The sequence below is a fragment of the Nelumbo nucifera genome, chromosome 4, assembly GCF_055504915.1.
Source record: "Nelumbo nucifera cultivar China Antique chromosome 4, China Antique-T2T, whole genome shotgun sequence".
NCBI classification, from domain to species: Eukaryota; Viridiplantae; Streptophyta; class Magnoliopsida; order Proteales; family Nelumbonaceae; genus Nelumbo; species Nelumbo nucifera.
Window position 1 is genome coordinate 25251892 of NC_142652.1, and position 18383 is coordinate 25270274.

Below are 18383 nucleotides of genomic sequence, written 5' to 3' on the forward strand. Positions count from 1 at the left end.
CCTCAATGCCATCTGGTTTCTCTCCTTGTGTAACATGTTCATTCATCCAGAAGTGCATTTGATATTGTCACAAATTGAGATCTCTCCCATCAAAAAACTGTTCCAACGCACTTACAACACAATCTGTGTCCCCGCATCTCATATACTGGGACCCACCATGTGTGAGATGTGTGGACATAGATCATGTCCACAGCCATTGTAATCATACATCAGAAACATTTCCATCGTCCTTCATGGTAAGATGTTCTCACTGTACAAATGAAATGGCTGTTGGGACCAAACCCGATCTTACAACAAAGATTTTAACATACATTGAATTCAATTGGGATCTCTTACCAACAAAGTATATTCCAACACCCTACCAATTTGATCTAACACTGCACACCTCACTATAAAACTGGGACTCGCCATGTATTAAAGATGATGTTGGTAAGTTGTTGGGATTTAATCTGTTGCTGGTAGGTGATTCGGACTCACATCACATATAATGAGAGGAGATCACTGTTGGCAATTTAATAGTTCCATGTATTTTATCATAGAGTTATCATTAATTCCAGAAAACTAATCCTACTCCACTGTTGACAGCTCAAGCTATGCTAAAATTTTCCTTGTCGGCATGGACAGCCGGCTGAACAAAGTCATATTATTCAATACACATGGGGACTGTGTGTGTGTGTGGGGTGTGGGGGGGGAGACCTAAACGTTAGGTCTATGCAACACTGACTTGTCTCCATAGTCCAGCCTATCCGGTTCCTGCTGAATGGTAAAGCACTAAAGCGGGTATACATAAACTAGGAGCATAGTTGGTGGCTGTCTTTATTTTTGCAAAATTACAAAAAATAAGTCCATAAAAATGAGAGTTTCCAGAGTCCGGACCACCCTAAATTGCTTAAATTTCTCTATTTATGTTTTTATTTAAGAAAAAAATTAAGATGGGCCCATCTAGGCTGGCCCTAAAGTAAAGTTAAATTTAAGGCTTTAAAATTGTTTAGATTAGATAGATGTAATTAAGATGTGTAACATGAGATTCATAACAGCTGAAGTGGCTGAGCCAATGACTTTGGGGTGTTTTTCAACGTTGATGATGTGGGGCTCATTTGACTCATTATCGGAATAGGAATGGAATGGAATCAGAAGTGGAATTGGAATGAGAATGATTATTCTAATAATCTGTTTGGTTTAGATAAGAATTGAATAGGAATTAAAATCAGTTGAAATGAAATTTTATTCCCAAAGGGAAGAGAGAAAATGGCAATTCCCATAAATGGGATCGGAAGAGTGCCATTCCACCAATAGAATTTCAATTAAACTGTTGGAATTCAAATTACCTTCTATTTCTCATTCCAAACCCCTAGTCCCGTGAATCAAACGGGCCTATAGTGGTTTTCTAGACCAAAAACAACTGCCACGTCAGTAAAACCGTATTGTTCTTTCTGACAGAGCAGTTGTTCTTTCTGACAGAGCAGTTGTTTTCGTTTTTTCTTACTCTGCCCTCGTATTCAGCCACTTCAGCTGCAATTCAGCCAAAGTTTGTCGTCACCCGTTACGGGAACATAGAAAAGACCACCACCCCGTTGGGCGTTGGCCCGTATACGGGCATACAAACAAGACTCGTCAACTGTGTGGAGCTCGTAGATCCCTTCCGAGTTCCGATCATCTCCACTGAGGAAAATTCACGAACACAAGAGAGAGAGAGAGAGGAGAGATGGTTTAGGTTGGTCTGGGTTGAATCTTGAATGTTTTAGCGGGTGGTGATGGTTACGTTGGCTTGCAAACTCAAACTTCCCAACTCTGACCCCTCATTGGAGGTAACCTCTCTTCTCTTCGAGCCTCTCTCCAACTCTCTAGCTTTGATGCACTCTGATTCCTCTATTCTACTCACTTCTTCTCCCTCTCTCTTCTCTCCCTCTCTTTCTTTTTCTTTTCCTCATCAAACCCTAATTCCTCCAAACTCCACCTCCGCCTGCTTCCTACGCCTCCTTCCGAACCCTAATTCCACCGACGGCCGCGTCCTGTTCGTCGTCGCTGGACCTCATAACGGTGGCTCTTCAATTCTTCTCCGCTTCTGGATCCTTGGAAAGAACCAGAGATTCGCCAAAGCTCGAGTGAATTGCACTCAAAAGAGTCTGGATTGTGGTCATAGATTGGGGGTTGTCGTTGATCTGTCACATGGGTTTTCCGTTAAGCTCTCTGGTTCTGTGAATGTTTTTGCTTTGCATTCGATCTCTGCTCGTAAAATTTGGGTTTTTGCCGCGAAAACTGTGGGTGATGCGGATGATGGGTTGGGCGTGAACTTGATGAAGTGTGCTATTATTGATTGTACCATGCCGATATGTTCTATTACTGTTTCATTTGGGTTTTTACTTCTGGGGGAGAATAATGGGGTTCGGGTTTTCCCATTGAGGCCGCTAGTGAAAGGCCGGCCTAGTAGACAGCGGGAATTGGCCAGGAGAAGAGAACACTACCAAAGTGGTGGTTTGAATGGTGATGTGCTGAAGACTGGGGAACTGCATTTACAGAATGAGATGATTCAGACTACGAACGGAAGCAACGATTTATCTAGTACTTCGGTGACATACTCCAAGCATGGGATCAGTGATCGGAATGGTAAAATTGCTGGACTGGAAGGGACTTCCGAGATCTTTGCTAATGGTTACACCATAAAGACTGAGGTTCATCGTGTTTCTGGTAAGTCCATAAACCCTATTCATTACTTCTTATTTGCTTATTTATGTTTATTGCTGGGTGGAAGAAATACCATTTTGTACATTCAAGTTATAGCATTAAACTATTGCTGATTTCTTTATCAATAATTAAACTACTACTGATTGGACTGCAAGTTTATCTGCAACAAGAAATTCTATTTCTTTCCCATCACCTGTAGTTCCTATCCATATGGGTTTATTCTGGAATGACCCAGTTGGTTTTCTTCTTATCTATCGACTAATTATCCATCCGCAATCTCTCCTACATATTAAAAGTCAAATATTCCATAGTTCTCTATATGTGAATTAGCATAATCAGAAACTCTATTTAACAAGACAGAGAACAACTGGCATCAAAACACCAGGTGATCAATGTTGCCATAGGGATGAAGCTCATAAACAAAATGTCAAAGGTTGTTCTGTATGACTTTATCCGGTCCACCCCTCCCATGGCCCCAAATAGCCAGGACCAACATTGTGTAATGGTCTTTTTATGAAGTTCATAAACATGATTGCAATTATCATGTCATTTACCCAAGTGATGCACCATAAATGTTATTTCCTTAGTCACGGAAAGACCTTTATAAGCTCCATATAAAACAAGAAATAAGGTTTTGTGTGGATCTTTGAAAAATCTAAATTTTTTCCTGGCTTTTAGGGCACTGGGAACAAAATGCATATGAAACAGATATGCAACAGAATTGGGAAGAGAAGGTTGGAATAGAGATAACATGGAAAGAATGAGAAACAAGGATGTAACAAAAAATATAAATCTCTCCTTATGTGAGGGTTTCTTCCATCCCATGAAAATCAATTTGGGCCTTTGATATACCTAGGCATCACTGGATCCAAAGATGATTCCACTGCTTTATGTGGAATTGTGGATGATAGAGAACATGCTCCTGTGGTCCACTGTGCATGTGTCTGAACTTGTAGCAAGTATATCTTTCTTCTCCATTTCAGTAGCAACGGCGGCAACAAGATCTTATTTCTGTTATCTTCTGTCCCCAACCAGGAAAGATCTTTCTTTCAATTGACGACAGTAAATTTCCTCAACATGCTTAATACACTTCTCTAAGCAAATTGGCCTAAACAGAACCCCCTCATCTTTTATGGATTTCTGTACACTCACCAGCCTCTTTAAATGTAAATGTATTCAAAGTACAAAATACATCACTTATTTCATGCATAGCATGTATTTTTAGGTCAACTTTTAATTCATTTTTAATAATGTTTTTAGAGTTTTTTTTTTTTCAGATGCTTTTAGATGCTGCCATGAAAGAAAAATGCTTGGTTAACTGAAAATGCAAAGTTAATTGAATGAACAAGTGCAGAAGTCCCTTTCTTTGCCACTAATCTATAAGCTTACAATGGCTGTTAAGTTTGGGAACCAGTAACTAGTGATTGCTCCATGGTCTTTGTGGATTTCAAATTACTATTGTAGGCTGCAAGTTACCATTCTCCTATGGGCTTTATTCTCCAGGATGTTCAAGATTCTACATATTGCTTATCAGAATTAGTTCTAGCAAGTGGTGTCTTTAATCCAATTTCTCATGCTAACCACTTGCTAGATGTAGCAATAGAAGTAGAGAAAATAGAAAACACCATTTGTGATAGTTGAAATGGTTGAACCTGGTGTCAAGAAGACAGTAAGATGCACAACAACTAGTAGTTTCTTACTTGATAAGAAATTTGGAGAGACTTTAACTTGGAAACATTGGTAAAAGAAAATGTAAGACTATCTCTAAATGCCAACCATGAGTCAGATTAGGGGCAAAGCTAAAATGAACTCTGGGGTGCTAGCCTGCTAGGGCACAAATTGTATTGTCAATAGCACCTATCGGTAGATTTGTAATACCGATTCTTTAAATAATTTAATAAAGATGATTCATCGATAAAAAAACATTGGATTACATATTGCCACTGTTATCCTACATTCAAATGGCATCACTAGTTTGTTTCATCTTTTATTGTTCTTTTGTGCTTGCAGCACTTTTTTATGTGAAGAAAATTCATTTCTGTGCTTTCAAAACTTGGTGTCTTATGATCTAAAAAAAAAGAACTTGGTTCTCTATCCCTAAAATTTAAATCCAATTGTCTCGATGTTGGGAAATGTTCATTTTGGCATTTGGTAGATAGCTTATTTTTCCTTGTTAACTTGCAGAGAAGACTAGGACCTTGAAACTGAGACAAGATGCATGTGAAGGAGGCTCATGCTTTATAGCATTTAAGAGTTTGGAGGTCCAAAGTCCACAACCCATGACAGTTGCATTGCTGTCACTAAAAGCTGTCTCAATCCATGCTTTGTCCTCAAAAAAGTTCTTAGTTTTGGATTCAGCTGGAGATTTACACCTCTTGATCCTATACAATGTCCTTGGATCAGAAATCAATGGTCACATGAAGCATTTCAATCATACCATGAAAGTGCAAATGCTGGCTGTGCTTCCTGATATTTCCATGAGTATGCTACTGTTATTTATTTTATCAGAATCTTCTCAGATGGTTTCAAGTTTAAAAATAGTTGTTATCATTTTGTAGGAACACAAATTGTCTGGGTATCAGATGGTTACCATTCTGTACACATTATATCAGTTTCTGACATGGACATCCCTATCAATGAGAATGGGAAAGCTGATGGCATAGAAAAGCCAATACAAATCTCAGGTTTGTACATTCTATTGTTATGCTGAGTTAAGCATTTATATGTGAGATATTGGCATATAAAAAGTTGCTTATTGGCTTTGGATGAAGCCAACCATTATTTTTTCTTTTCAGACTTCTTTGAGGTTGCTTAAGATGCATTTGTATATCTATAACCTATTTGGTATTTATGAAGTTATATCATGAAGGCTACTTTGTAAAACATTTATTTTTGTTTTCTTCCTATCAATGACATTCTCATTCTTATTGAGTTTATTCTTTTGTTTCCAGCATCCATCTTATGTTACTGACATTTTCTCGGTTTAATCTATTAGCCATTCAGGCAATATTTGCAAGTGAAAAGATTCAGGATATTGCTCTTCTTGCTGCAAACGCAATTCTAATTCTTGGACAAGGTGAGGTGTTTTTGTTTTCATCTGTAGTTTCTTCACCTTCTCATGACATGGCTGAAATTTTTCTACACCATTTTATTCCATAAATAAAATTATAGGAAGAAAGGACTTCAACACAAAAAAGCTGAGGTTGCAGCCCAAATTAACATGCTTCTTCTTGTCACCTTGCTTCTGTCATGCAAGTTTAGACTCAATGGCCTTGTGATAATAAAACAAGTCAAATTTCCTCGGTCATTAAAATAACCATTAAGAATTATTATTTTTAGGGTGAAATAAAATGAATGAACAGGAATGTTGCAGACATGGACAATGTGATGCAAGTGGTTAATCCAGACAAAAATGGTTCACCTAGAGGATTCCTCATCTGATGGATAGTCTGGGATGCCATGTCATATACCCCTGTGACCAAGTGTAGGCTTTAGAAGACCTGGCAAGTGGCAACAACAGAACATAATGCCAAAAACACAATATCATGAAGCAATGTCAGTAAAAGTATATTGGTTTTCTTGGGGTTAGCTTTTATTTCTTATTTTCCTTTCTTAAGATGGAATTTTAGGGGCTGAATACCATAGTCAATGGCCTAGCAAGATGGAATTCTTGGTGTTAGCCTGTTAGGAACAGTAAATTGGAAAAAAAAAATCTACTATCATTCTTCTTCGCCATGGGAACCTGTCATGGCCGGACATTTCTTTTTCTTTTTGTGTACACCATGCGTGTTGTAATTTCCTATGCTATTGGACTAGCAGTATCATTATTTTCGTCTTCTCATAAAATTGCAAAAAAAAGAAAAAAAAACTGTATTGGCCTTGTATTTGTATTTTTTATCTCTTTCCTTTTTTGTTCTTTTATACTAAATTTCAACTATTTTTTCCCAGATGCACACCACTTCTTGTTTTGTTAGATGAAATACTTGATAGTCATTATTTCTGTGCTGCAGGAACCATGTATGCATATGCAGTTTCCTGAACTTGATAGGTGGTTATATATTCTGTAGTGGTAAGACCAGTGACTTTTAAGTTACTGTTGAATGTTAAAACTACATAAATGATTTTGATTTCTGTATTCTATCTCGGGATGTTTAAATATCATTCTATTCTTAGTAAAATAAAATTGCAACCCATATAGTTGGGATGAGGCTTGGATGATGATGGTGGTGATGATGTTAGTAAAGCTACCGAAAAGAAACATATTTACTAGAGAAAAAAGAATAAGATCACAAAGATGCTGCTTGTCAAGTTGATAAAAAATACTTTTGTGGGTTATCATGAGTTGCCATTCCTAATAATTGACTTGTAATGTAACTGTTCATTTTGCAGAACATTTCTCTTCCAAGCCAGCTTAGAACCTTAAATGATATTTGTCCATGGAGTTGGCTCCCTGAATCAAATTGTTTAGGCAGTGAGTTCCCTGATATGTAGCATGCATTCTTGCTGCTGCCTTGTAAGCCCTTATTTATTAGGTGCTTTTTGTGCTGAAATTGATTATACCTGTTCTTTTTTTATGAGTTTCAGTTGGCCAGTATGCTTTCTCCCTGATTATCATGAATTTCAGTTTGGCTATAGCATGGCTCCATTTATCAATATATTGAAGTCATGAGTTGCAGTCTTCTTCCATTTTGTGTTCGAAGTATGATTCAAGAACGCTGGGCTCTAAAAGGTATGCTCGTTATCAGTTTATCACCTTTAGTTAAAGAATAAAATGGTGTAAGCAATATAATTTTACATGTATGGAGATGCTTGTGCTGGGCTGCAGGGTATTGCATGCAGTGACTTTGAATCCTTAAAGTCTTTTGTGAGCTATAGAAAGGGCACAAAGAGAATATAAAATTAGAAGCTAGAGTGATCTCCACATTCATATGGTTGCTATTTAAGTATATGCATTGGTGTAATGGTGCTATAAACTACCTAGAATTTTTTTTGTTAATATTAATACAATACTTTAGCTTTTCAAAAAAAAAAAAAGCTATAAGCTACCTTGAAATTATGAGCACCTTTTCAAAAAATTTTTGAACACAGGATTTTTTAACAGCAGCCAGGCTTCAGAATCAGGAGTGATTAATGCAGCAGTAGGGTTTTTAAAGGGATGGTTGTCTGTCCATAATGTATTTCGAATTTAATATGATACTTTTTCTTCATCATTTTTTGAGGGTGGATTTTTTGGGGGGTCCCTAATTGGATGTCATGTACAGCTTCTCTTTGTACAGAGAATCATACTTTTGATATCGATACAATATACTAAGCCTTTCCCAATACATACATGCATGCATACATACATATATACATACACAAATATAAATATACATGTGCACACACGCACACATATATATATATATATGAACACCTTCTATGCCGGTGCTTATTTGTTAATCATCACCAACAACATTATCTGCCTTTTCTTATCATAAAGTAAGAACCCTAGGGAAATTTTAAATGAACAGGCCAAAGAACAGGTTGAGCCCATTATGGTGCCTCCCTTATCCTATATTAGGCATCAACTAGATACTCTTACAATACCCTATAACAATGTATGCACATGGGCAAGTACAAACATGCCATTCAGGAGATAGCGTGCAAGGTACATCCTATGTTGAGGGTATAAAAGAAGGAAAAGGTATAGGATCAACTATGTGTTAAAAAAGTTAACGAAAATGAAGAAAAAGAAAAGGACAACATTGAAAGAAGGACATTAAGAGAGTACATCTTTGATTTTATAAAGCCAAGTCAGGGCTTTACCTCAAAAAGTAGTATTGAAGAGATTATGTCTTTGATTTTAGAAGATTCTGTAGTGAAGGAGGAGAAAATCAGTTCAGTGAAAAGATTTAAGAGCTCCAATAATATTCAGCTGATTCATGTCACTGAAGTCCTCTCTCAATTGAAAAGCAGTTTTTTGGGAGGTCTGTGTAAGAATTTCAAAAGGGTGTACCATAGTTGTCAAGGCGTCGCCTAGGCGACAAGGCGCCCTTTGAGGCTCGCCTTGCCTAATCACCAAGCAGTTTTCTGCTTCCTACTATAAAATACTTTTTTATTCATTCTTTTTTGAGATTATAATTATAAAATAGACATTATTAAACTAAAATAATCATTTTGTGTGTTTATATACTAATTTCTTATTTATTGGGGTTTAATCAACACAAACATTGCTAAATGCTGTATTGAACCCTGAAAGACTTAAAAACCTGAACCAATAAGGAAGAACTTAAAATTTTATCTAATCAGCACATATTACATATTAGATGGAGTTTTGGTGGCTAGTGAATGTATTGATTCTAGATTAGAAGTGGGAGAGCAGGTGTGTAAAATTGAAATTGAAAAGGCCTATGATGGAATGGTGTTTCTTAGAGGAAATTCAAAGGTTGATGAGGTTTCCAGAGAGGTGGAGGAGCTGGATATTTGCATGTGTGTCAACAGTTTCATATTCAATCCTTTTGAATGGTGTATTTTCAAAAATTTTTCAATCTTCTAGAGTTTTGAGACAGTGGGATCCAATCTCCCCACTCCTCTTTGTGTTAATTATGGAGGTGTTGAATCTGTTGTTGGAAAGAAATATGCAGCTGGGGCTGATTGACAGGGTGGGGATGGGGGAGCTTGTTATTTCTCATTGCCTCTGTGAATCAGGTGCTGAATCTGAGGGCAATTCTTGCTAACTTTGAGCTGTTGACAGGTTTGAAAATTAATTTATCTAATAGTGTCCTGATAGGGGTTGGCAAGGTTCAAATTTTTTATATGTATCGGGCCATATTAGCCGATACGTATCGTATCGGTGGCTTCCTGATACACCCCTACAGGGGGCGTTTCAGGGTCTGACCTGGTTCAGGGGGTAGACAGGCCTTAAACCGACCCCTCTGAACCAGTTTGAAAGAAAAACTAAAAAAATAAATAAATAAAAGGTGAGCCAAGATACAGGCCAATATGCCCCTACCAGCGTATCGTGGAACTCCCACTTTACTATGTGGGATTGCTGGTTGGGGGCAATTCTGCTTCCATTACAATCTGGAAGTCAAGTCATTGAAAGAGTAGAGAGGAGGCTGGATGGGTGGAAAGCGAGATACTTATCCTTGGGGGGACAGGTAACCCTTGTAACAAGTGTGTTATCAAGTCTGCCTACATATTACTATATTAGTTGTCCTTGCTAAGGGTTCAACCAAAATTGCAGAGAGAATGGAAAAGATCCAGAGGGATTTCTTATGGAAAGGGGTGGGGGAGTGTGGGGTAAAAAGCTCCATCTAGTTAACTAGGATAAGGTGTGTAGACCCAAAGAGGGAGAGGGTTTGGGGTTTAGAAGGGTGAGATTATTTAACAAAGCCCTACTTGGGAAATGGTTATGGAGATTTGGGTTGAATAACAAGGAAAACTCTTTATAGAGGAGGGTGGTGGTTAGCAGATATGGGGTGATGAGATTTGGTTAGGAATCAAGGGAAGTTAGCTCTTCATATGGGATGAGTGTTTGGAAAAGAATTCTGAACTTTAATCAGGAGCAGTGATTTAAAAGGGTGCGCCTAGGCGCACAGGCGAGGCGCATTGTAGGGTAGACGCCTCGCCTAGGTCCTAGGCGCAGCCCTTTCAAAAGGCGCACACCTGGTGTGCCTAGGCGTGCGCCTGGTGCACCTTGCGCCTCAGCCCAGGCGTCCGCCTTTTGAAAATTTGATGACCCCCTATTTGGTAATATTGTCCATTCATTCATCCTAATAAACTATCTTCTTAGGAAGCAATTAAAACTATAAACTCATTATTTTTTGTGTGGAAACTAAGAATTTAAGACCCTAACATGGACTTGTTTGGGCTTGCCTCGAGGGGCATGTCACAAAGGTGGCTCGTAGAATTAGGAATGTAATATGTCACTTTAGCTACTTGAAGTAATGTAATTGAGAAAAAAAGAGATTGTGGGTTTTATATGCTTGAAAATGTTTTATATGTTTGATTTCATTTTTAAATTCTCATTTGAATATGCTTTACATATTATGTTTATGTATTTTAATTTTAGATAATAGGTTTTTTAAAACATTTATTTTAAAATTTAAGTTTATATTTTTATTAATATTATGTTTTATAATTTTATGATTCTTTTTGAATTTTGACCTTTTTTTTAATTTTTGCGCCTTTCTTAAAAAGGCGCACGCCTCGCCTTGCGCCTTGCACCTCAGGCACAAATTGACCCCTGTGCCTTGCGCTTTTAAAACACTGATCAGGAGTTCAGAACTCTAACAAGCTTTGAAGTTGGGGATGGGGCTAAAATAAGATTCTGGGAGGATGATTCGAGTGGGGTGGGAAGATTGTGTGAGGTTTGCCCAAGATCACTCAGGCTGTCGGAACCAGGAGTGAATATTCTAATCTGTTATGAAAGAATTAGGGAGCAGATTGTATGGTGTCCAAGATTCAGAAGGCCACTCCTTGACAGGGAAATAGAAGAGTGTTTAAATCTTTTGGAGAAGTTGGAAAGGGTGAAGATCTCAACCCAATTTAGGGATGAGTTATGGTGGAAAGAATGCTCAAATGGAAAGTTTACTGTTAAATCCTGTTATTCAACCTTCAGTATCCCAGTGAAAATAACAAGACAGCTAAGAAAAATTGATGAAGGATTTCTTGTGGGAACCAAGAGATGAAAAGAAAGATCATTTGGTCAAATGGGAGCAGATATGTAAATCAAAGGAGCAAGGAGGACTAGGTATTGAGAACTTGGTTAAACGGAACACAGCTCTTCTAGGAAAATGACTTTGGAGATTCCCCTTAGAAGGAGATAGGCTTTGAAATCATTCACGGTGTGGTGGACAATGGCTGGGATGCAAAGCTAACGCCTCATGCAACCTCAAACTCCCCATGGAAGGCAATCTAAGAGGTATTACCAATCTTAATTTTATCTGGTTGGACGGTGGAGTATGGAGATCGAGTCTTATTTTGGGAGGACCTTTGGATTGGGGATACCCCCCTTAACCTAGAATTCCCTAGACTCTTTTCTTTATCAAACCTCAAGGCAGAACTTGTTTCTAGATTTGGGGTGCCATCAGACTCTGGTTTAAACTAGGATTTTGGCTTCAAAAGGGGTTTGAGGGATAATGAGTATGATTCACTTATCCTGCTACTTTCTTTGTTGGAAAAGGTGTTTCTGGACCAAAACTCTCTAGATGGCAAGGTTTGGCTTCCCCAAATGGCCTTTTTTCAACATACTCACTCACTCAGGCTCTTTGTGGGTAAATTTCTCATTGAGAGAAATCTGGTGCAAACCAATTCCTCCCAAAGTTCGAACTCTTTGCTGGGAAGTATTCCTTGGAAAAAGTCAACACCTGTGATGTGCTACAAAAAAGGTCAAATAAGTGACTCTCTCTTCACATGTGCATTGTAAGGCTTGTGGTGAGACCCTTCCTCACTAATCTCTTGCTCTTTTGTGTCTTGCATTTGAGACTTTTTCTGTTCTCTCTTTGGTTGCAAATGGGAACCCTTGCAAGATGTGGTTAGTTTATTCAATCCTAACTTCTTGAGGCAACAGAAAAGAAAGGGGAAGATGTTTGTTGAAGACAGTAAGGGCAGCCTTGGTCTGGACTATCTGGGAGGAAAGAAATAACCGGATCTTCAATGAAAAGATAAGATCTAAAGAGGAAGTGATTGAATCTATAAAAGTTAGATCAACACACCAGGTGAAAACATTAGACCTCTTTAGAGACGTTTCTACAAATGACATATTATAGAACTGGACTGAAATGGTACAGATAAACATGCATAAAGAAGTAGCGAGAATGGATTGGAAACCACCAGAGGTAAATAAGCTAAAGTTAAATTTTGGAGGTAGTTTCTTCGGCAATCCGGGAAGGGCAGGCATAGGGGGAGTTATCAGAAACCATCAAGTAGTAGTAAAGGCTCTCTTCTCAGGACCAGTAGGCTTTGGAGACTCAGTTTTGGCTGAAATTATGGCCCTGCTGTAAGGTTTAAAAATAGCTTTCTAACTAGAAGTTAGAGATCTGGAAGTGGAAGGAGATGCTCTTTTGGTGATTTCTTGGGAAAAGAATATACAGTCAGCACCCTGGAAATACAGATTTACGTTCAGGGAGATTGATCATCTTGCAAGAAAGGTTAATGCAGAATTCGGATGGGTAGGAAGAACAGCAAACGGAATGGCAGATGCTTGAGCAAAACAGGGGGTGGATAGACCAACCTTATTTTGGGCTAAGCTGTACTGCTGCAGTGAAAAAGAAACTGGGTGGCCTATGTACTTGAAAGCTTTTGTTCCCTTTGTAAATTGGGCAGCTCTTTAGGGTTGTCTTCCATTTGGATCTGCTAGAAAATTTAGAAAGAAAGGAATAGAAGAATCTTTGAAGAGAAGGAATGGAAGCTGGATAAACTGGTGGCGACTGTTGGCAAATCTGTTGCAGATTGGGTTTTGATATTGCCAGAGTTCTCTCAGCTCAAGAGAGAGGATCTAGGAGAAAGCTTATGGGAGGTGGTGGGGTTTCAAAATTGTGGATTGGAGATTTGAAATTGTATTGTTCTTGTTCTGTTTATTGTCATTAAGTGCTAACCTTATCACCTATCCAGATTGTAGTCTATTTTATTTTATTTTAATGAAAATTTCTTTTTTTCTTACTTGTATTAAAAGATTATGTCTTCGATTATAGAAGATTCTATTGCAAAGGAAGAGAAAGTTCAGTGAAAAGATTTAAGAGATCCAAGAATGTTAGACTGATTCATGTCACTATAGTCTTATCTCGGTTGAGAGGCAGCTTGTGGAGAGGTCTGAGAGTTTTAAAAGGGTGTACAAGACCAAGAGGGATGGTGTGAAGAGGTGTAGCCACTTGCCTAAGCTGCTAGTTGGTGGTTTTCCATCAAATCATATGGAGAGCATCTTTAGATACAATCTTGGTTGGGGGTCCAAAAGAAAGATTGGAAAGGGTTATGGAGAAAGACCAAGAGGTATCTAGAAAAAGAGCAGATAGATGCTTTGTCTCATGACAATGGTGAGGTTCTGCCTTCAGTAGGGGAAAATTAATTTACTAAGGTAGGAGATAGATGTCAAGGTTTGAAACATGGGACCTGTTTAAGCATCAAGGTTTCTGAAGATACTAAGAGTGTGGTTTTGGTGAAGTCAGAATCATGGAGAGTAGGAGGGAGCATCATGATTCTGAACTCATTCTTGATACAGGAAGTTTCTCCAGTAGAAAGAAAATTGGATTTAAATGGGGTGGTTGATATGGAAGTATAAGTTGCCAAGAGTTTGCAACTGTTCTTTCTAGGTGGAGAGGAATTTGCCTGGAGCCTTCAGTGATTTAATAATCCAGTCTTCACTAGTGAAAGTCCCCTGTATCATTATAATCACATCATAATGATACAAGGGATGAACTATCTTCATTAAATGGTTGGGTCTTGGCTCTTATGAAAGTCTCAGGTATATGATGGTAAGTTGGTGACTGTACTGGTTGGGATTGGTGAAGGTTTGTCCTAGGTGATTGTTGGCCTTTGGTGATTTGTGTTGAGATCTTAGGTCTACTCTTAGCTTTGTAAATAACTTAAAACTTTTTTTCATTTTTTTTTCTTTTGATAGATAGATAGTCTCTGTTCACTTTGGCACTAGTCTTCTTTTCACATAGCCAGACCATTTCAGTTGACTTTCCCTTATTGGTGCAACTCCTATTTTTTTAATACACTCGTTATAGTGTATTTCGTCATTTTTTGATCAACTGTTAACCTCATTTCATGAAGTTGTTCCTTCATTTTTATTGATCAACATTTTGTTTCATGAAGCATCCCTCACCTTGTAACCGTTATACATTACTTTCAATTAAGCTTTATTAGTACTAGTTGGTCATACATTACTTTCAATTAAGCTTTATTAGTACTAGTTGGTCATACATTACTTTCAATTAAGCTTTATTAGTGCTAGTTGGTCATACATTACTTTCAATTAAGCTTTATTAGTACTAGTTAGTCATACTATTACCCCAAAGCATGTTACCACTTTATCTAACCTCCCCTAATTTTATGGGTGACACCATTTTCAACCTTTCCCCTTATGGATACTTGAACCAGATATATTCAAAGTACAAATTAATGAAAATTTTGAATACTAATAGATGTAACATTTTCCTATGAAATGATAGTTAACTTATTTAAGGCATGAACAAATTCATTTCTATATTGATATATTTTTGTCTAAATAGGCCATTAATCTATCTAAACCAAAAAAAGACATTCTATAAATGCCCTATTGCTGACAAGGATGAAAGTATCGGTATCGGGTATCGTATCTGGCAACTTGGATACAGATACAAATACACTTAGGAAATGCATGGATGCGCATGAAAAATATGGAAATGCTTGGATATGGTAGGAAAATGTATACAAATTCCATAAATATATTATTAACAATAAGTTTAATGTCAGAATAACTATAAATAATGTATAAATACATAGGAATTGTACATTTTAATGGTATATATGAAGAAATATATTACAATTAATATAGCAGGATGCATAAATATTACACAATTTTATTGATAATGCATCAGTCAAGAGTCCAAGACACAAATTATATGGATTTTTACAAATTAATACATGTACAAAGCCAATATTATTTGATTTTCTATTAAAGTCCAAGGCACAAAATATATGCAACTGTTACATTTGAATTATTATATCAATTTTTTTCTATTTTACTATTTTTAAGTTTTAACATTAACAAAAGATCAACTAAAAAGTTAACTCTCAAATGTTTGGTAAACAATATTTTCATTTTTGTAAACAATAAATATGTTGTTATAAAATGTAAATTGAAATATCAATTAATAATTTATACAAACAAATAATCTTAACTTAAAATATATCAAACCTATGAAATTTTTGAAGATACATATCATGTGAAAATTCATAAATTATTAATATTTTTATTTTATAAGTTTTATAAAATAAAAAATTAATTTTCTATATAAATGTAGACTAGTGGATTTGAAGTATTCTATTTATATTATATTCTCAAATATTTTGTAAACAATATTTTTATTTTTGTAAATAATAAATGCAATGTTATTTAATGCAAATTAAAATATTAATTAATAATTTATAAAAATTTTAAGACACATATCATGTGCAAATTTTTAAATTTTAAGTATTAAAATATTTATTTTATTATTAACATTCTTTATTTGTATAAACTTATGAAATTAAAAATTATTTTTTGATATATATGTGGATTTGATAAATTATTTATTCCATCGATTTATAAAATTCTAATTTTAAATATTATTTTTTCTAATTTGTAGTTGGAGTTGTTGAATACAAGTGTATTTTGCTTGTTTAGATTGCATGTAGACGTTAATGTTATTAAATTTTAATTTATTTCATTTATTGACATGAAATAGAAGATGGCTTAGTGGTTAGGTTTGCATGCTCTCTTGGGCACTGCCACACTAGACGACCTGGGTTCAAATGACGCCAGGTTCAATTTTTAATCATGAATCACCTTTGTTGTCGAATTCAGGTTCAATCCGCTTCTGTATCAGTGTGTATCGGCCAATACTATACGATACATGCCGATACGGTGGCATATCAGACCGATACGCATGACTGACAGGATATGTTTCCACTTGTAGCATATCCTGTATCAGTTTGGTCTGATACCAATACGATACACCCTGTATCAGGCGTATCGTGTCGATATTTTACTCCTTGATTACTGACATTGATAAAAAACTGTCCTATTACTGACTGTTGCTATGATGGATCAAGCCAATAATCTGATTTTCTTTTCCAGCCACTGATGTCAAATCCTTGTTTATTGGTATGTTCCTCAGATTATGAGAAGCCCTACTCTTCTGCATTGGAAATTTGCTTATTTCTATGTTACAGAAAAAACAAAAAAAAGAAAAGAAAAGGTTGTTACTCTGAGGAGAAAGTTTTGTATTGGTAAAAACCTAGACTCCATGGGTTTCCCATTGCATTCCTGATGGCAGCAAGTTTCTACTTTCTAGGCATGGAAAGGATAAATAGATTGAATGGGTTCTAATTATAAGTTGCTTCTCTTTCTTTCCGTAAGATGTAACAGCAATCAATATCCAGAAAAAGGGAATGTTGGGCTAACCAGGTACTAGAGAAGTGACCCAAAGAACTAGCACAAAAGCAAAGCAAAGAAGTAAAGTGGACCATAGTCTCCCTCGATACTCCACTCTTAAGGAGCTCATATTCTACCTATTAGAGGACCTTGGAATCTGTCTGAACCATATGTTCATTCTGGAAACCAAAAATCTGCCTTGAGTACTGACATGATGTTTGCTTGAGTATTTTCTAAATAGACCACTAATACTTGACACTCCTGGGTCCCACTGACTTCTGTTTTATAACCTGGTGAAGGTGGGATCCATGTTTATGATGGCACATCTCTAGAAGCTGAAGAAGAAGCCATACACTGTCATCCACTAATTATATGATGATCTGTAGAAATCAAACTTCTCCTTTAATATGTCACTCTATCAAAGAGTCTTTTTTCTGTAGTTAGAGAATATATCCCGGCATCCCTTCCCTTGCAAACTGTCTACAAGATTGCTGCTCTTGTACCTCTACGGGATTGTTTCCCCTTCTGTTTTTTTGGGTTTTTTTTTTCGGGGGGGGGGGGGGTGTGGGGGACAGGCCAGAGAATAGAATCTATACACAATATCATATGTTCTATTTGTTTTCCTTGTTTAACTGTTGAATGTCTGTCACAGGAATCCTGAACCTTCAACACCATTTGGGCGTTACAAAAATTACAAGTCACCTGTCATGCCCATCCTGCTTCAATGATTCAGGACTTCGAAGCTGGATACTGCTAGCTGCCTCAAGATATAATTTTACATTGCAGTTCACCTATTGGAAGATAAAGTACCTGCAGACAACCATGTTTACAAAGGTCAGATGCAGCCTCGGTTGCTTTTATGCCACATAAAGGCTTTTTGATCCAATGAATGCAGAAGTTACCTACTCCTTTGTGCCATCAACTGGAAAGATGGGAAGCATTACAAACTAATTCTTATAGCCTTGGCCTATTTGTCAAGAGGTTGTTATCACCCATAGAAACATTTTACTCAAGCTCTTGGATTAGTGACATTCAGAAAATTCACCAGTTTAAATTGAAAACATGAAAACAAAATTTGCTTAAAGTAATTTTGCTTCCATTTTCATGATAAGAGAGCAAAAGGCTCCTCTTAAACTGTTCAGTCCTGTTTGTTCCATTGTTGGAGAAAGGCTAGATAAACCATTGTTTTTTTTCTATTCTACCTGCTTTATTTTATACAATTTTGATTTCTCTTTGAATGTGTTGCGCACTATTGGAGTCAATAATAGTTTTTAGTACGGCATGGATCTGCTCTGTATGCATACCTAAGGGTAGATTAGAGTGGACTTTTCAATTGATAGCTTCCTGTATTAATTGAGATGAAGCCAAGATAAAATTCAAATGGGTACGAATATTAGTAATTTGTTTGGGCTTTGTAGCTGGAGGACAAATGCCGCCGTGGTTTGATGATGTTTGACACGAATGGTGATTGGTGAACATGCTTCGTCAAGAACTGGGACAGGTAAACAACCAGTAACTGCAAAGTAAACTGGGATGCCTCTATTGGCAATTAGAGCCATGATTCCATCCCCCTTGCAGGGTTTATTCTTCCTGTGCC

At 36.8% G+C, this 18383-nt stretch overlaps 1 protein-coding gene across 8 annotated transcripts; it reads left to right on the top strand.

Moving 5' to 3' along the window:
• Positions 1-1575: 1575 nt before the first annotated feature.
• LOC104603029 (uncharacterized) lies at positions 1576-18024 on the top strand. Of its 8 annotated transcripts, none has more exons than XM_088904183.1 (8): positions 1576-2688; positions 4870-5166; positions 5268-5369; positions 5681-5761; positions 6696-6754; positions 7075-7156; positions 7270-7414; positions 17439-18024. In XM_088904183.1, exons 1-5 carry the CDS (start codon positions 1755-1757, stop codon positions 6722-6724), a joined length of 1443 nt encoding a protein of 480 aa, XP_088760309.1. In that variant the 5' UTR covers positions 1576-1754; the 3' UTR covers positions 6725-6754; positions 7075-7156; positions 7270-7414; positions 17439-18024. The 8 variants fall into 8 exon arrangements, with proteins under 8 accessions (XP_088760309.1, XP_088760310.1, XP_010265239.1 ...); XM_010266937.3 differs by having other exon boundaries at positions 1577-2688; positions 5244-5369; positions 7075-7198; positions 7310-7414; XM_088904180.1 differs by having other exon boundaries at positions 1577-2688; positions 5244-5369.
• Positions 18025-18383: the final 359 nt, after the last annotated feature.

What these genes read in the sequence shown, in the direction of transcription:
- LOC104603029 (XM_010266937.3), top strand. Translation starts at nt 1,755, where the DNA reads ATGGTTACGTTGGCTTGCAAACTCAAACTTCCCAACTCTGACCCCTCA. An exon ending in AAAGCCAATACAAATCTCAG is followed by an intron (nt 5,370 to 5,680) that starts GTTTGTACATTC and finishes TTAATCTATTAG; the next exon opens with CCATTCAGGCAATATTTGCA. An exon ending in AATTCTAATTCTTGGACAAG is followed by an intron (nt 5,762 to 6,695) that starts GTGAGGTGTTTT and finishes TCTGTGCTGCAG; the next exon opens with GAACCATGTATGCATATGCA.